General features: G+C 49.0%; 1 protein-coding gene across 1 annotated transcript; it reads left to right on the forward strand.

The window, feature by feature from the left end:
• Positions 1-5,650: 5,650 nt before the first annotated feature.
• On the forward strand, positions 5,651-10,067 carry LOC134168971 (keratin, type II cytoskeletal 75-like). Its single transcript, XM_062629148.1, has 9 exons — positions 5,651-6,127; positions 7,151-7,365; positions 7,908-7,968; positions 8,152-8,247; positions 8,485-8,649; positions 8,857-8,982; positions 9,223-9,443; positions 9,727-9,758; positions 9,848-10,067. The coding sequence occupies exons 1-9, from the start codon at positions 5,651-5,653 to the stop codon at positions 10,042-10,044; spliced, it is 1,590 nt and encodes a 529-aa protein (XP_062485132.1). The 3' UTR covers positions 10,045-10,067.
• The last annotated feature ends 2,295 nt before the right edge of the window (positions 10,068-12,362 follow it).

Consider the following 12,362-nt stretch of genomic DNA (forward strand, 5'->3'; position numbering starts at 1 on the left):
GTGTCCAACCTGGCCTTGAACACTGCCAGGGATGGGGCAGCCACCCTGTGCCTCACTAGGTATCCTGGCTGCTCCTCAATAGAGGATGTTCTGGGGCCTGAGCTTCATTTTGTATGAACCTGAGGCCTTCCAAGGCGCCCCCAGCACTCGGGTTCCCAATCCCCATCCAGCCCCCCTAGGGAGGCTGCAATGACCTCCCTGGATGGAGGGCTCCAGCCAGGCTCCCGTGATGTTCCTGGGCTCCCTCCTGTGGCTCCGTGGGCATCCCCCTGCTCCTGCTCCCTGTGAGGCTCTAGGGCTTTGGCAGCAGTGACCAGGAAGCACAGTGGGAGGTGGGAACTCAATGGAGGCAGGAGCTGGAGCATGAACCAAGGGTGAGGAAAGGGGCCAGGGTAGGAAGGGGAGCAGATGAGAAAGCGCCTGCAGCCCACTGGGGATGCTGATCCTAAAAGGAGACTGGTTGGTATCCACCAACCTACCCCTCATTCCCTTCAAACTCCATATGCACCCAGGTAGGACCCCGAAGGAGCGAGAGGAGAGGGGGACATCAGCATATCTGCAAGGCAAAAGCACCTCGCACTCGGCATGCCGGAGCTCTTCCCACATGGAAACACCTGAGCTCCTGAGTCAACGGGACCCATCCCCAGAGGTGTGCAAGCACCGGACAATCCACCTTGGTGTCTCCAGCAGGTGGGGGCCCAGAGCAAGAGAAAGGCACGGAGCTGCTCTGCAAGGGCTTGAAGGTCCCATGGTGGGGCTGGAGTGGGGCTCACCCCATGATCGTCCCCTCCAGCACATGGGAAGGGGCAAGGAAATTACGGCTTTGTAAAGCTGGGGGCTTACAAGAAACCTGGAGAGGGGCTTTGGACGAGGGCCTGTAGGGACAGGCCAAGGGGAATGGCTTGAACCTGCCAGAGGGGAGACTGAGATGAGCTCTTAGGCAGAAGCTCTTCCCTGTGAGGGTGCTGAGGCGCTGGCACAGGGTGCCCAGAGAAGCTGTGGCTGCCCCATCCCTGGCAGTGCTCAAGGCCAGGTTGGACACAGGGGCTTGGAGCACCCTGCTCCAGTGGAAGGGGTCCCTGCCAGTGGCAGGGGGTTGGAATGGGTGAATTTTAAGGTCCCTTCAACCCCAAACCATTCCACAGTTCTACGACTGGATACACCTCCTGGGACACATGAATGATCCTTGTTTATCTTACCGACTCTGAGAACAGCATTGAGCAGATTCAGTTTAACAGGGAGATGTTACACTTCACACAGGTGCTATAGCTCTTCACAAGGAAACTCGAACCAGGAGCAGCACTTGGTGCAGGATGAAGCCATGTGCAGGCACAGAGCTGGTCAAGAAGAAATGGGACTTCCAGGGCTTGGTTTTCCTTACCGGGATAAAAGATGTACCCTGGGGCAAGGAGAAAGCAGGAGATAGAATCATAGAATCAAATAGGTTGGAAAAGACCTTTAAGATCATCAAGTCTAACCGTTAATGCTGCTACATATCATTAACTAAATCACTAATGATGCTACAGACGCTCTGCTGCAACAACCTTCAGTGCTGGAAGATCTTGGTTTCCATGTGAAGCTTAGTGGAGATCACAGCCCCAGCAGCCCTGTTCAGGGCTTCAAGGAGTTAAAGGGTAGGGATTAAAGGTGATAAAGATAGGCTCAGAAAGCATTGCAATGCAATTTGGGACATCTGGCTTTCTTTGGGTACCACCAAATAAGCACCAGTGCTGCCAGCAGGATAGGAAAAAGGAGGTATCAGCTCATACCCACCTATGGTCAGCGGCTCTTTCGAGATGCAACAAGCCATAAGGGGAAAGGAGACCTCCCTGCTCTGTATAAAGCATCTGGCAACAACAGCAGTAATGAAGGCAAAGTTATTCCAAATCCCTGGGCTGCATCAGTGTCTCCCTGCTAGCCCAGAAAACAATTATCTGGAGAAAGCAGGTCACACCTACACTTCAAAGCCATCGGTAGTTATAGCTGACTGGCCTCCAGATACTGCTGGGAACAGGCTCAAAGGGCTGCAACACCCATCGCGGGGCAACACCTATGGGAAAGCTTCTGAGGAGTTCATCCTAATTCATCCCTTCAGGAAATGAGATTCAGGGACACTCGGCTCCTGCTCAGGAGGTCTCCCAGAGGTGCCCATCCCCACAGCACATCCATGTGGGGAGCACATGGAGTCCCGTGGTCCCCCATGGAAAAAGCTCAGGTGACCAGCAAGGCTTCATTAACTTTGGATGAAATAGTAAATTACGGTCAAAATGAGTAGGGTTTGAATTTAGGTTAGCAGCCCAAGTTTAACCCAAAGGCTTTAATTTAAGCAATTAACCTAAATTACAGCCTTGGCTTTACTGATAATTAAGCTGAGATTAGGTAGCACAGGTGAACCAACGCAGGTTAGTAAGACACGCTCTTCTTTTACAAATGGATGTATTTGTGAAAACAAAACACACAGAGGCACTTCCAAAACCTCCAGCCTTGTCTGAGAAAGGGCATCATCCATCATCAGATGAAGGTGGATGCTGGAGAGGAGCAGCAGTGCAGAGAGATGGAGAGGAGGTGAGGAAGAGCTGTTGGAAGTATCCTCTGTTCAGTGTCTGAGTGCAGAAAATGGCTCAGATTTCTCACTCAAGGGGCTGGAGCTGCCTTTATTGCCTTCACAGAGTCAGAACTCACTTTCCTAATCTCAAAGGAGAGTTATTGCCTTGGTATCAGCATAACGCCAGGACCAAACTCAGCCAAAACTTTACTCCCAGGTTTATAGCATGGTGGAAAAGGACCTCCTGCCCCTTGGTCTGGGGCTTGCACCTGCTGCTGCGTGCCCTCTTTGCTGAGCCTGGGAGGAAGAAATGAGGAGGAGAAGGGAAGGAAAAGGACCCGGAGCCTGCTCAACCTTTCAGAGGTCCTCTGCTACGTCACGGGGGTTCTCACACGAGGGGACCTGCCCAAACACAGCTCCCTTTGTCTGGTTAAGAGGAAGAACTACAGAGCAGCTTGAGTGAGCACAAGCATTATCCTTTGATGGAGGAGAAAGTCTGTATCAGAGCAAGCTATCTGCATCAGAGCAGCAAATTCATTACATGCCTGGAGCTGCAGGGCGCATGGGAGACACTCCCCCAGGAGCTACCTGGAAACCCTGTGTTTCATCAACAGAGCAGGGTGGGGGCCCCCCTTTGCCATCACCCCATACCCCAAACCTGTAGCTACAGCTCCTTGTGCTCACAGTTCTGCCTTTTGTAATTACCTCTCGAATTCCTTCCAGATGAGTGACAACCGCATCACCTCCACCCTAGTGCAAATGTGAAATGGAAAGAAATTAATTTCTTTTTACTTGGTTGGAGGACCTGTCTTATTACTATTATTAACAATGGACTCCAAAGCAGTTGATGTATTCTTTAGCCAAAAAAGACAAGTTTCATATGTAAAAGGAGCCTGAGGGGGGAAAGGAAAGTACTGACGCATCACGCTGTTAGTAACCAAGGGTGGGTTTCAGCCTGGCCAGCTCTGCACACCCTGACTCAGCTATCTGGTCTACCCACGTAATGCTGGTGAAAGTGGAAAACCCATTTTCAGGGGCCTCTCCATCCTCTGCTTTGGAACGGGAGAATCTGCGGTTTGGTGGTGACCTCCATGGACCGCACAAGAATACAGAACAGCTTTCAGTCAGAAGAGTTAAATGAGATGGGTAGAACCTGAGAGAGCAGCTCTCAAAGGAGCCACACGCATTTGAGAAGCCTGGCAACTTGCATCTGCCTTTGAATATCTTGCTATTGAGGACTTGCATTGATATGAACCAAGCACGCTTGAATCAATCTCAGCGTTTGAGTCATGAAATCTGCCAATTGGTGGGCAAAACCCTAAGGCTGAGCAATAACCAACTGCTTTTTGGATGCAGACCTGTTGGTTGCAATACGTTTACTCGAGTTCCCATGGGTGCAAACATGCAGGCAGCCAGACTCAATGAGACAGCCCCGCTGGGCAAAAAATTGCAGGATTAAGCCCTTCCTTACAATAAAAGCTCAGTCTTGTAATAGACATGAAAATAAACTCACAATTGCTATTTATTCCTCCTTCATTTAAAACTCCATTGCAAATGCAATCCATCTGAAAGAAAGCAGCTGGAGAAACAGCGGGGGAACAAAGTGATGAAATTCCAATTTCTCTTTTGCCCTGCTACTTTGCAAGGTAGAGGCAGATCAAAGCCCAACACCCCTCCACCATGGCAGTTCCTCAATGCCACGTTATTCCTGTGCGGCAGCCCACAGGCAGCACGAGAGGAAGCTGTTGGGGGGAGATGCATTCACCTTCTCATATAAAATAAATGACAAATCATCTTTTCCTGAACAACCTGAAGCACAAAGAGGGCCAGAAGCACTTGCTGGCCCTCAAAATGCATTATTTCTCACATTTTTCTACTCGGCTTGTTACTCCAAGTGCTTGCCATGTGAAATGCAAAGAGCTGCGTTGAGAAAGGAAAGATCCAGGATGTCTCACTGCGTCCCAAGCACTGCAGATCCGGGCAGAGGGAATCCTGTGGGGCACTTCCCTAGTGGATTCCAGCAGGCAGGATCACCCTTTCAGATGTGCAGTGCTGAGAGAGCTGATTAAATGCCTGGGAAACTGCATTGTGTTTATAAACTGTGACTTGGGAACAGCCCCGGAGCACCCCATTTCCATAGAGCCAGTGGATTCAAAGCAGTTCCCATTCCCACAATCTATCCTCCTGCTTTTTCTTTCATTTGGTTGTTTGCATCCTGCTAAAATACCAAGGTCCAAATCTTCAAAACTGAGGTATTGACACAACTATCTGTGATGGATAGAGCTTGACGGCAGCTGTCAAAGTCCACACATGAACAAAAGACCTCAACAAAACCTTTCCTTTCACTCCTGCACTTCTTTTTAGAAGAATAATATTCTTCTTTCAGAAGAATAAGTCTGCAGAAGCAGGATTTTCAGGAGAGATCAGCTCAGGGAGCTGAGCCTTTATAGGGACAGAAGCAAAGCTATTTCTGCAGGTACATTGTGGTGGATGGAGGGGACCGTGCAGCACACATCCCAAACGCCAACACAGAACAATTTACTGCAGGGCTTGCTGTAAAACACTGCTCTGCCCGACAGACATCCCTTTCCTGAACCCCAAGGGACTGCAACTTCTCACAGCCCTGCTTGGGAACAGAGAAGGGGCAAAAGCAATCCTGAGGGATGAAGTTTTCAAATGAGAGAGGTGTTGAGTGACAGGCATTTTGAACGGTGTTTTCCTCCCTGCGCCCAACGTGACTCACTGCAACTTTCCAATGCTTTGATATGGCGAAGAGCCTGGCTGTCTACAAAGGCGGCAGAAGGCGACAGTTATTCCCAAACAATACCACTGTTGCTCAGAACCTGGCTATATTATTTCAGAAGGGCGTGTGTGCGGAGTGAGTTCATTCTCCAGAATGCTGTTGGACATGCCAAGCTTAATTAATCAGAAAGATGATCCACCTCATCAAACCCATCCCAGTCTCATACATGCATAAAAGGGCTCTCCAGAGCCCGTGGAGAGCACAGGTTCATCTTTCTGCTTTCCCTCCTACTCCTTGCTCCAGGCCAGCACCTTTGCTCCTTTATTCTTGCTGTAGCATCCATCCCAATCCAAAAGCCAGCAATGTCTCGCCAGTCCACCGTGAGGATTCAGAGGGGAAGAAGTGGCTTCAGCGCTGCTTCAGCCGTCATCCCAAACACTACCCGCACCAGCTTCAGTTCGTGCTCTGTCACCCGGCTCGGAAGCTGCAATGCTGGCAGCGGGTTTTCTAGGGTTGGTGGTGGCTTTGGAAGCAAAAGCCTCTACAATGTTGGAGGATGCAAGAGGATCTCTGTGGCTGGAAGGGGTGGTAGCTTCTATGGATCTGCAGGTTTTGGTGGTGGTAGTGTGTACGGTGGTGGCTTTGGCATGCCAGGCTATGGATATGGTGCATTTGGTGGTGGCATGGGTGGCCCTGGGGGCATCCACGAAGTCTCCGTCAACCAGAGCCTTCTGAAACCTCTCAACTTGGAGATTGATCCCAACATCCAAAGGATCCGAAAGGAGGAGAAGGAACAAATCAAAACCCTCAACAATAAATTTGCCTCCTTCATTGACAAGGTGAGACATGAGCTTCCCTAAATATCTTGTCCTGATATTTTTGGTGGGGACTCTCTTCTTAACTGCTTTGTGATCAAGAAGGAATAGAAGTGAGGAATGAGACTGGAAGATGCCCAGTCCCTGGAAACTCCAGGGAATGGTACCTGCTACACAGTGGTTGCTATGAATTAATCATCCAGTATTAGAGGTACTCCTCATTTGCTGCTTGACATCTCATAGGCAGTGGAAAAAGAAAGCTCTAGAAGACAATCCCGTCCTTCTGGAGATATTGGGCTGTCTCCACTGAGCACTATAGGAGCCTAGACAACAGGTTTTAGATGGTTAAAGTGAGATGCAAGCGACTCATCTAAAATGACCAAGAAAGGAACGACATGAATTGGCATTAGGCAAAGTAAGCTCATTGCTTAAATTACCTGAAAGGCATTTAAAGGTATCACTGCAACAGTACCAGCTTGTTTGAACTGTTATGAAACATGCTTGGACAGCATGTTTCAAAGTAGAAAAATCTGATCTGACACTGTCTGTCCACTTCATTTCCTTGTTAACTGTATTAGATGCACACGAGCAACTGCTTGATTTCTGCTCCGGTTGAGCAGCTCCCCTTTGGTTTCAAGGAAAACACTGCATCATTGTGGAGCTTTTGTGGGGTGGGGAAGCTATACTGAAAGGAAGGAGAAATGGCACTTTACTATTGGTTTTTTAACAAGAGTGCAGACCCTGTCTTGCTCCTTATCTAGTTTTGCATGCAGTCTTCACACAAAATGCATGCACCTTACCTTGATTCAGCAATCACAGTGGAAGAAAATCAGCAGTCGTTCGTTCCATAGCTTGTTTGCAACACTGAGCAGGGTCCCTGCAGCCAAACAGCAAATTCCTTCTTCTAGCAGAGGAGAATTTGGCTATGAAAACCAGCTGTAAGGAGTGTTTCAGCACCTCAGCTAATCCTGAGATCCCCCGTTTGCAAGGAAAGCTCTCCGTAATCTCCGCTCTTTCAAAGCATCTTCAGGATATTTCTGCTTGCAGGTCCGATTCCTTGAGCAACAAAACAAAGTGCTGGAAACCAAGTGGAGCCTGCTCCAGGAGCAGGGGATGAAAACAGTGAAGAACAACTTGGAGCCGCTTTTTGAGACGTACATCAACAACCTCAGGATGCAACTGAACAGTTTGCTGAGCGACAAGGGAAGGCTGGAGGGAGAGCTCGTCAACACACAGTACCTGGTTGAGGATTTCAAGAAGAAGTAAGTTTACTGAGCTAGCGGGCTACTTGCCTGTGTAGGTGCAGCCTTTCTCCATTCAACATCCTTAAGCCAACCAGGGGATCCAGGAGAGTCCGGGACACAGGAATTCCTGACAGTGAGGGTTATGACATTTTCCTGAGATAAATGGTAATGGAGTCACAGATCCGAATACACAAACACTTAGGGAATCGTTTCGAATATGATCAAAGAGTCATTAACTAAATTACCTACTGAGAAAAAACAGAGAGAAATTACATGGTAGGTCTGAGAGTTCCAGGACAGCTGAATTTGCCTGAGAGGCAGGAGGAGTCTGACTAACGGCCAGAAATAGGAGAAAAGAATAGATTCTTTCAAATTTATTTGATGGACTTGTTTTAACTAGTTTAGCGTAGGAACGTGCTCATGGTCTCTTATTCAGGTACTCTTTAGGAGAAAAGACCATTGTATGCAAAATGCTCTTAAGGAAATTCATTCCAGCAAACTAAAATCACCTCCATCTGTTACTTGCCTAAACAAATTCTTCCCCTGCCTCCTTCCATCAGGTACGAAGATGAAATCAACAGGCGCACCGTTGCAGAGAATGAATTTGTGACACTCAAGAAGGTGAGAGAAAACGGCAGAACACCGTCTGATGAATACTGATAGGGCTCTGATCGCCTACTCAGCCACAGATCCATCCATGGAGATTTCAAAACCGTTTCCCTGCGTTGTTACTACAGGGATGTGCTTGTTGCTGACTTGTTAATAGGAGTTTAAGACACATAACGTAAATCTCTCATCCTCCAGGATGTAGATGCTGCCTATATGAACAAGGTGGAACTACAAGCCAAGGTAGATGCGCTGACTGAAGAAATTAATTTCCTGAGAGCCCTCTATGAAGCAGTGAGTACAACCCCCTCCCAAGCCATTGCAACCCTCAGTTAAGAGCTTCCCCCCTGAAAACCTGTGATTTCTTCCCCCAGGAGATGCTAACTCCTTTATCTCTTTAGAGTTACATCAACCGTCTTAGCTGGCTAGATAACAATCTGTAGCCTCTGCCAGGTCTGCACGCTCACCTGAAAGGATAAAAAGGCATCTCTCAACGGAATGAGCTCACCTAATCCCCTATGCACTTTGCAGGAGCTGTCACAGATGCAGACGCAGATCTCCGACACCTCTGTCGTTCTCACCATGGACAACAACCGAAACCTGGACCTGGACAGCATCATCTCAGAGGTCAAAGCGCAGTACGAGGACATCGCCAACCGGAGCCGGGCTGAAGCAGAGTCCTGGTACCAAACCAAGGTGAAGAATCTGGGGGTTTCCGTGCTGTTATCTTCATGTCTTGTCTTGAACAGATAAAGAACGACTCTTCCAAGAAAACTATCTCAGATATTGCATCTTGCACAGCTGCTGGTCCCGGCTCGAGGAGGGACCTGTGCTTTCAGGCACCTGGATGACTCCAAAGAGGATGGATTTTCCCTTGGGTAATTGTTCCTCTCTCTGTGACAGTACGAAGAGCTGCAGGCTACAGCAGGCAGGCACGGGGACGACCTCCGCACCACCAAGCAGGAGATCTCCGAGCTCAACCGCCACGTCCAGCGGCTGCGGTCTGAAATCGACAGCGTGAAGAAGCAGGTAAAAGGCAGCAAAGCCCACACTTTAAACCAGTTCCTCTTGCAAGGGAGAGGAGGGAAAACGTCAGAGCAGCTTGGGCAAGTTCTGCTCAGTTTGATGCTTTTCTCTTGCAAAAAGAGAAGCGTCACTAAAAAATGGTTAACCTGCTGGGGTTGGAATAAAACCTTGTGATTTCAGGGTAAATAAGGATCAGCTCTAGGTCTGATATGGGGAATTTGACTGGGGGTTTCTCTTCTGCAGTGTGCCAACCTGAAAGCGGCCATCGCAGACGCTGAGGAACGTGGGGAGCTGGCCCTCAAAGATGCCAAAGCCAAACTGGCCGAGCTGGAGGATGCTCTGCAACAGGCCAAAGCAGACCTGGCCCGGCAGCTCCGCGAGTACCAGGAGCTCATGAACGTCAAGCTGGCCCTGGACATTGAGATTGCGACCTACAGGAAGCTGCTGGAGGGAGAGGAGTGCAGGTGGGTAGGAAACACAGTCCTTCTAGTCCTGATGATGGAGAGGCAAAGCAATGAAAGCACCGGAGATGCTCAGCATGTCTGGAAAGCTAAATAGGGCATTGCGGGGCAGGGAAGGCGAAGATTGTCCTCACTAATGGAAATCACATTGCAGGAAGCATCCCCGAATTAGAGCAAGTTTTTCTTTTTCTCCCCAAGATCTCTAGGAAATACACCCCGTTTCCCTCACACACACTGTCAACAGACTTCTTATCCTCTTATCTTGCTGTTTTCTGTCTCCTAACAGGCTGGCTGGAGATGGCGTCCCAGTGAATATCTGTAAGTCTCTAAAATACACGCAATTACCTTTAGTAAGCATTAATATGCCTGTGCCCAAAGAAACTGAGAGCTTCTCCTCCTTCTTGCAGCCGTGACCAGAACCACTGTGGGGACAGGGTACGGAGGAGGAAGCAACCTCAGCATGGGAGGGGGAATCTGCAACATGGGGAACAGCTTCAGCTGTGGAAGCGGTCCCGGGGTTACCACCACCACCCTTGGGGGAGGCAGCAGCTCCAGCATGAAGTTTGTCTCAACTTCCTCCACCAGAAGAAGTTACAGAAGCTAAAAACCTCCTTTCAGATGCCTTCATTCACCAGAAAACACCTTAACATTGGCCATAGTTGGGGTCAACGGAATGAGGGCCACCTAAACCCTATGTCTTGTTGCACAGGAGCCTCACCTTAGGAACTCGCTCTCAGCTGTGTTGTCTCGCACGCGTCGTGTAGGGCTCTGCTATTGAACATGAGTCCAAGTGTTTTAAATTGGCAGCTTGCTTTTTACAGCTCAGCACTTTTTGGCAGGATTTTGTATATAAAACGTGTCCCGTGACTGTTTGTCTCTTTTCACTTTCTGGTGTTTGTCTAATAAAAATGCATATGTAATTTATTCTATTTTGTGGGCCTTTTAATTAAAGACATGGAACAGCAAATGCAAATGAAGGTAACAAGCACTTTTCCTAGGGCTCTGCCCAGTGAAAAGCTCAGATTTTTGCTTTTCATTCACACCTCCATTAGCAGCCAAAACACACTGGCACAGCTTAGCACCAAAGGGAGGTTTGCTGGTGATTTCAGTGCTCTCCCCGCTGGAAGCTAAACACGGGGCACGCCAAGGCAAGAGCCAGGCACAGGGGAAAAGGTCTAACATTCATTTACTATGCAGGTCCCAGGCAATGCAACATCCAACAGCCTGGCTCCCAGGGGGTACGAAGGGCAGTGCCAAGTGTGTGATGAACCTGCATAAACTTCTAACAATAGGGAGCTAATTACATGGGGAGTCAGAGCAACCACCCGACTTGTTTGGGTGTATCAGCGCATCTCAAAACCCCTTTTACTGTGAGCTGAATGCAAACATCTGCGGGTTGAAAGCACACCCTTTCTGTTCAGAGCACTGGCCACGCTGGTTTAGGTGCTCATCTTGGGTCTTGATGCTGGTGTTCTCCTTTGACTATAAGCAGGTGGAGGATCTGGTCCATGTGCATTCAGAAGCTACACTGAGTTACATGTTGCTCATCCAATAGTTGTAAAAAATATCCAAGAACAGGGTACCTGTTGGAAAGTGAAAGATCCAATGTTTCTTCTCACTCCTAGAATACATTGGAGACAAGATCTTGCTTTGAGAAAGTGGAGAAAAACCGGAGGAGGTGTAGCAATTTTAGATGTGGTTCTGACTAATCGAGAGAAATTAATTAAGAAGCAAAAGCAGAGCAGAGTATCATCAGGCTGAAAGCTACATCTCACTGCTGAAGAGCAGTTGGACAAGCAGAAAAACAGTCCCAGCTCTCACCCCATGTTATTCAGTAAGTTCAAGTAGTAGGAAAATACTCAAAGAGATGGGCAAGCAGAGGGGAATTGGCAGAGCATGAATCATAGAATAGTTAGGGTTGGAAAGGACCTTAAGATCATCCAGTTCCAACCCCCTGCCATGGGCAGGGACACCTCACACTAAACCATCTCACCCAAGGCTTCGTCCAACCTGGCCTTTAACACCGCCAGGGATGGAGCATTCCCAACCTCCCTGGGCAACCCATTCCAGGGCCTCACCACCCTAACAGGAAAGAATTTCCTCCTTAGATCCAATCTAAACTTCCCCTATTTCAGTTTGAACCCGTTACCCCTTGTCCTGTCACTGCAGTCCCTAATGAAGAGTCCCTCCCCAGCATCCCTACAGCCCCCTTCAGATACTGGAAGGCTGCTATGAGGTCTCCACGCATCCTTCTCTTCTCCAGGCTGAACAGCCCCAGCTTCCTCAGCCTGTCTTCATACAGGAGGTGCTCCAGCCCCTGATCATCCTCGTGGCCTCCTCTGGACTTGTTCCAACAGTTCCATGTCCTTTTCTTCATGAGGACACCAGAACTGCACACAATGCTCCAGGTGAGGTCTCACAAGAGCAGAGCAGAGGGGCAGGATCACCTCCTTGGACTTGCTGGTCACGCTCCTTTTGATGCAGCCCAGGATATGGTTGCTTTCTGGGCTGCAAGCGCACACTGAAGCCGGCTCATGTTCATTTTCTCATCGACCAGCACCCCCAAGTCCTTCTCCTTGGGCTGCTCTGAATCTCTTCTTTGCCCAACCTGTAGCTGTGCCTGGGATTGCTCCGACAAATGGATGATTGAGAGTATTTGGATTTTCCCTCAAGACCACCAGTTTCCACAATGTTCTGGGATGCTCTGATGTTCCTCTCTGTATCCCTCAGGCAATCTCCTTCCCAACAACTTGCAGGCTTGGCTATGGGTCTGCTGAGACTCTCACTCCTGCTCCACCACCTCTCCCTGCTGAACGCTCACAGCAGCTTCCTGGGAAGGAGCCAATATCCTCGCTCTGAACAGGAGCCTGGGCAGTGTTAAATAATGGTCTTCCACCTTGCTGCCCAAACACACTCTTTAAC

The sequence above is a fragment of the Pezoporus occidentalis genome, unplaced genomic scaffold (genome assembly GCF_034315485.1).
Source record: "Pezoporus occidentalis ecotype Australia unplaced genomic scaffold, CSIRO_AGI_Poc_V1 ctg329, whole genome shotgun sequence".
Classification (NCBI taxonomy): Eukaryota; Metazoa; Chordata; class Aves; order Psittaciformes; family Psittacidae; genus Pezoporus; species Pezoporus occidentalis.

Bases quoted from the DNA above. Each gene is read 5' to 3' on its own strand.
- LOC134168971 (XM_062629148.1), top strand. From the start codon at position 5,651: ATGTCTCGCCAGTCCACCGTGAGGATTCAGAGGGGAAGAAGTGGCTTC. The intron at 8,650-8,856 runs GTGAAGAATCTG...TCTCTGTGACAG, and splicing joins AGTCCTGGTACCAAACCAAG to TACGAAGAGCTGCAGGCTAC. The intron at 8,983-9,222 runs GTAAAAGGCAGC...TCTCTTCTGCAG, and splicing joins TCGACAGCGTGAAGAAGCAG to TGTGCCAACCTGAAAGCGGC.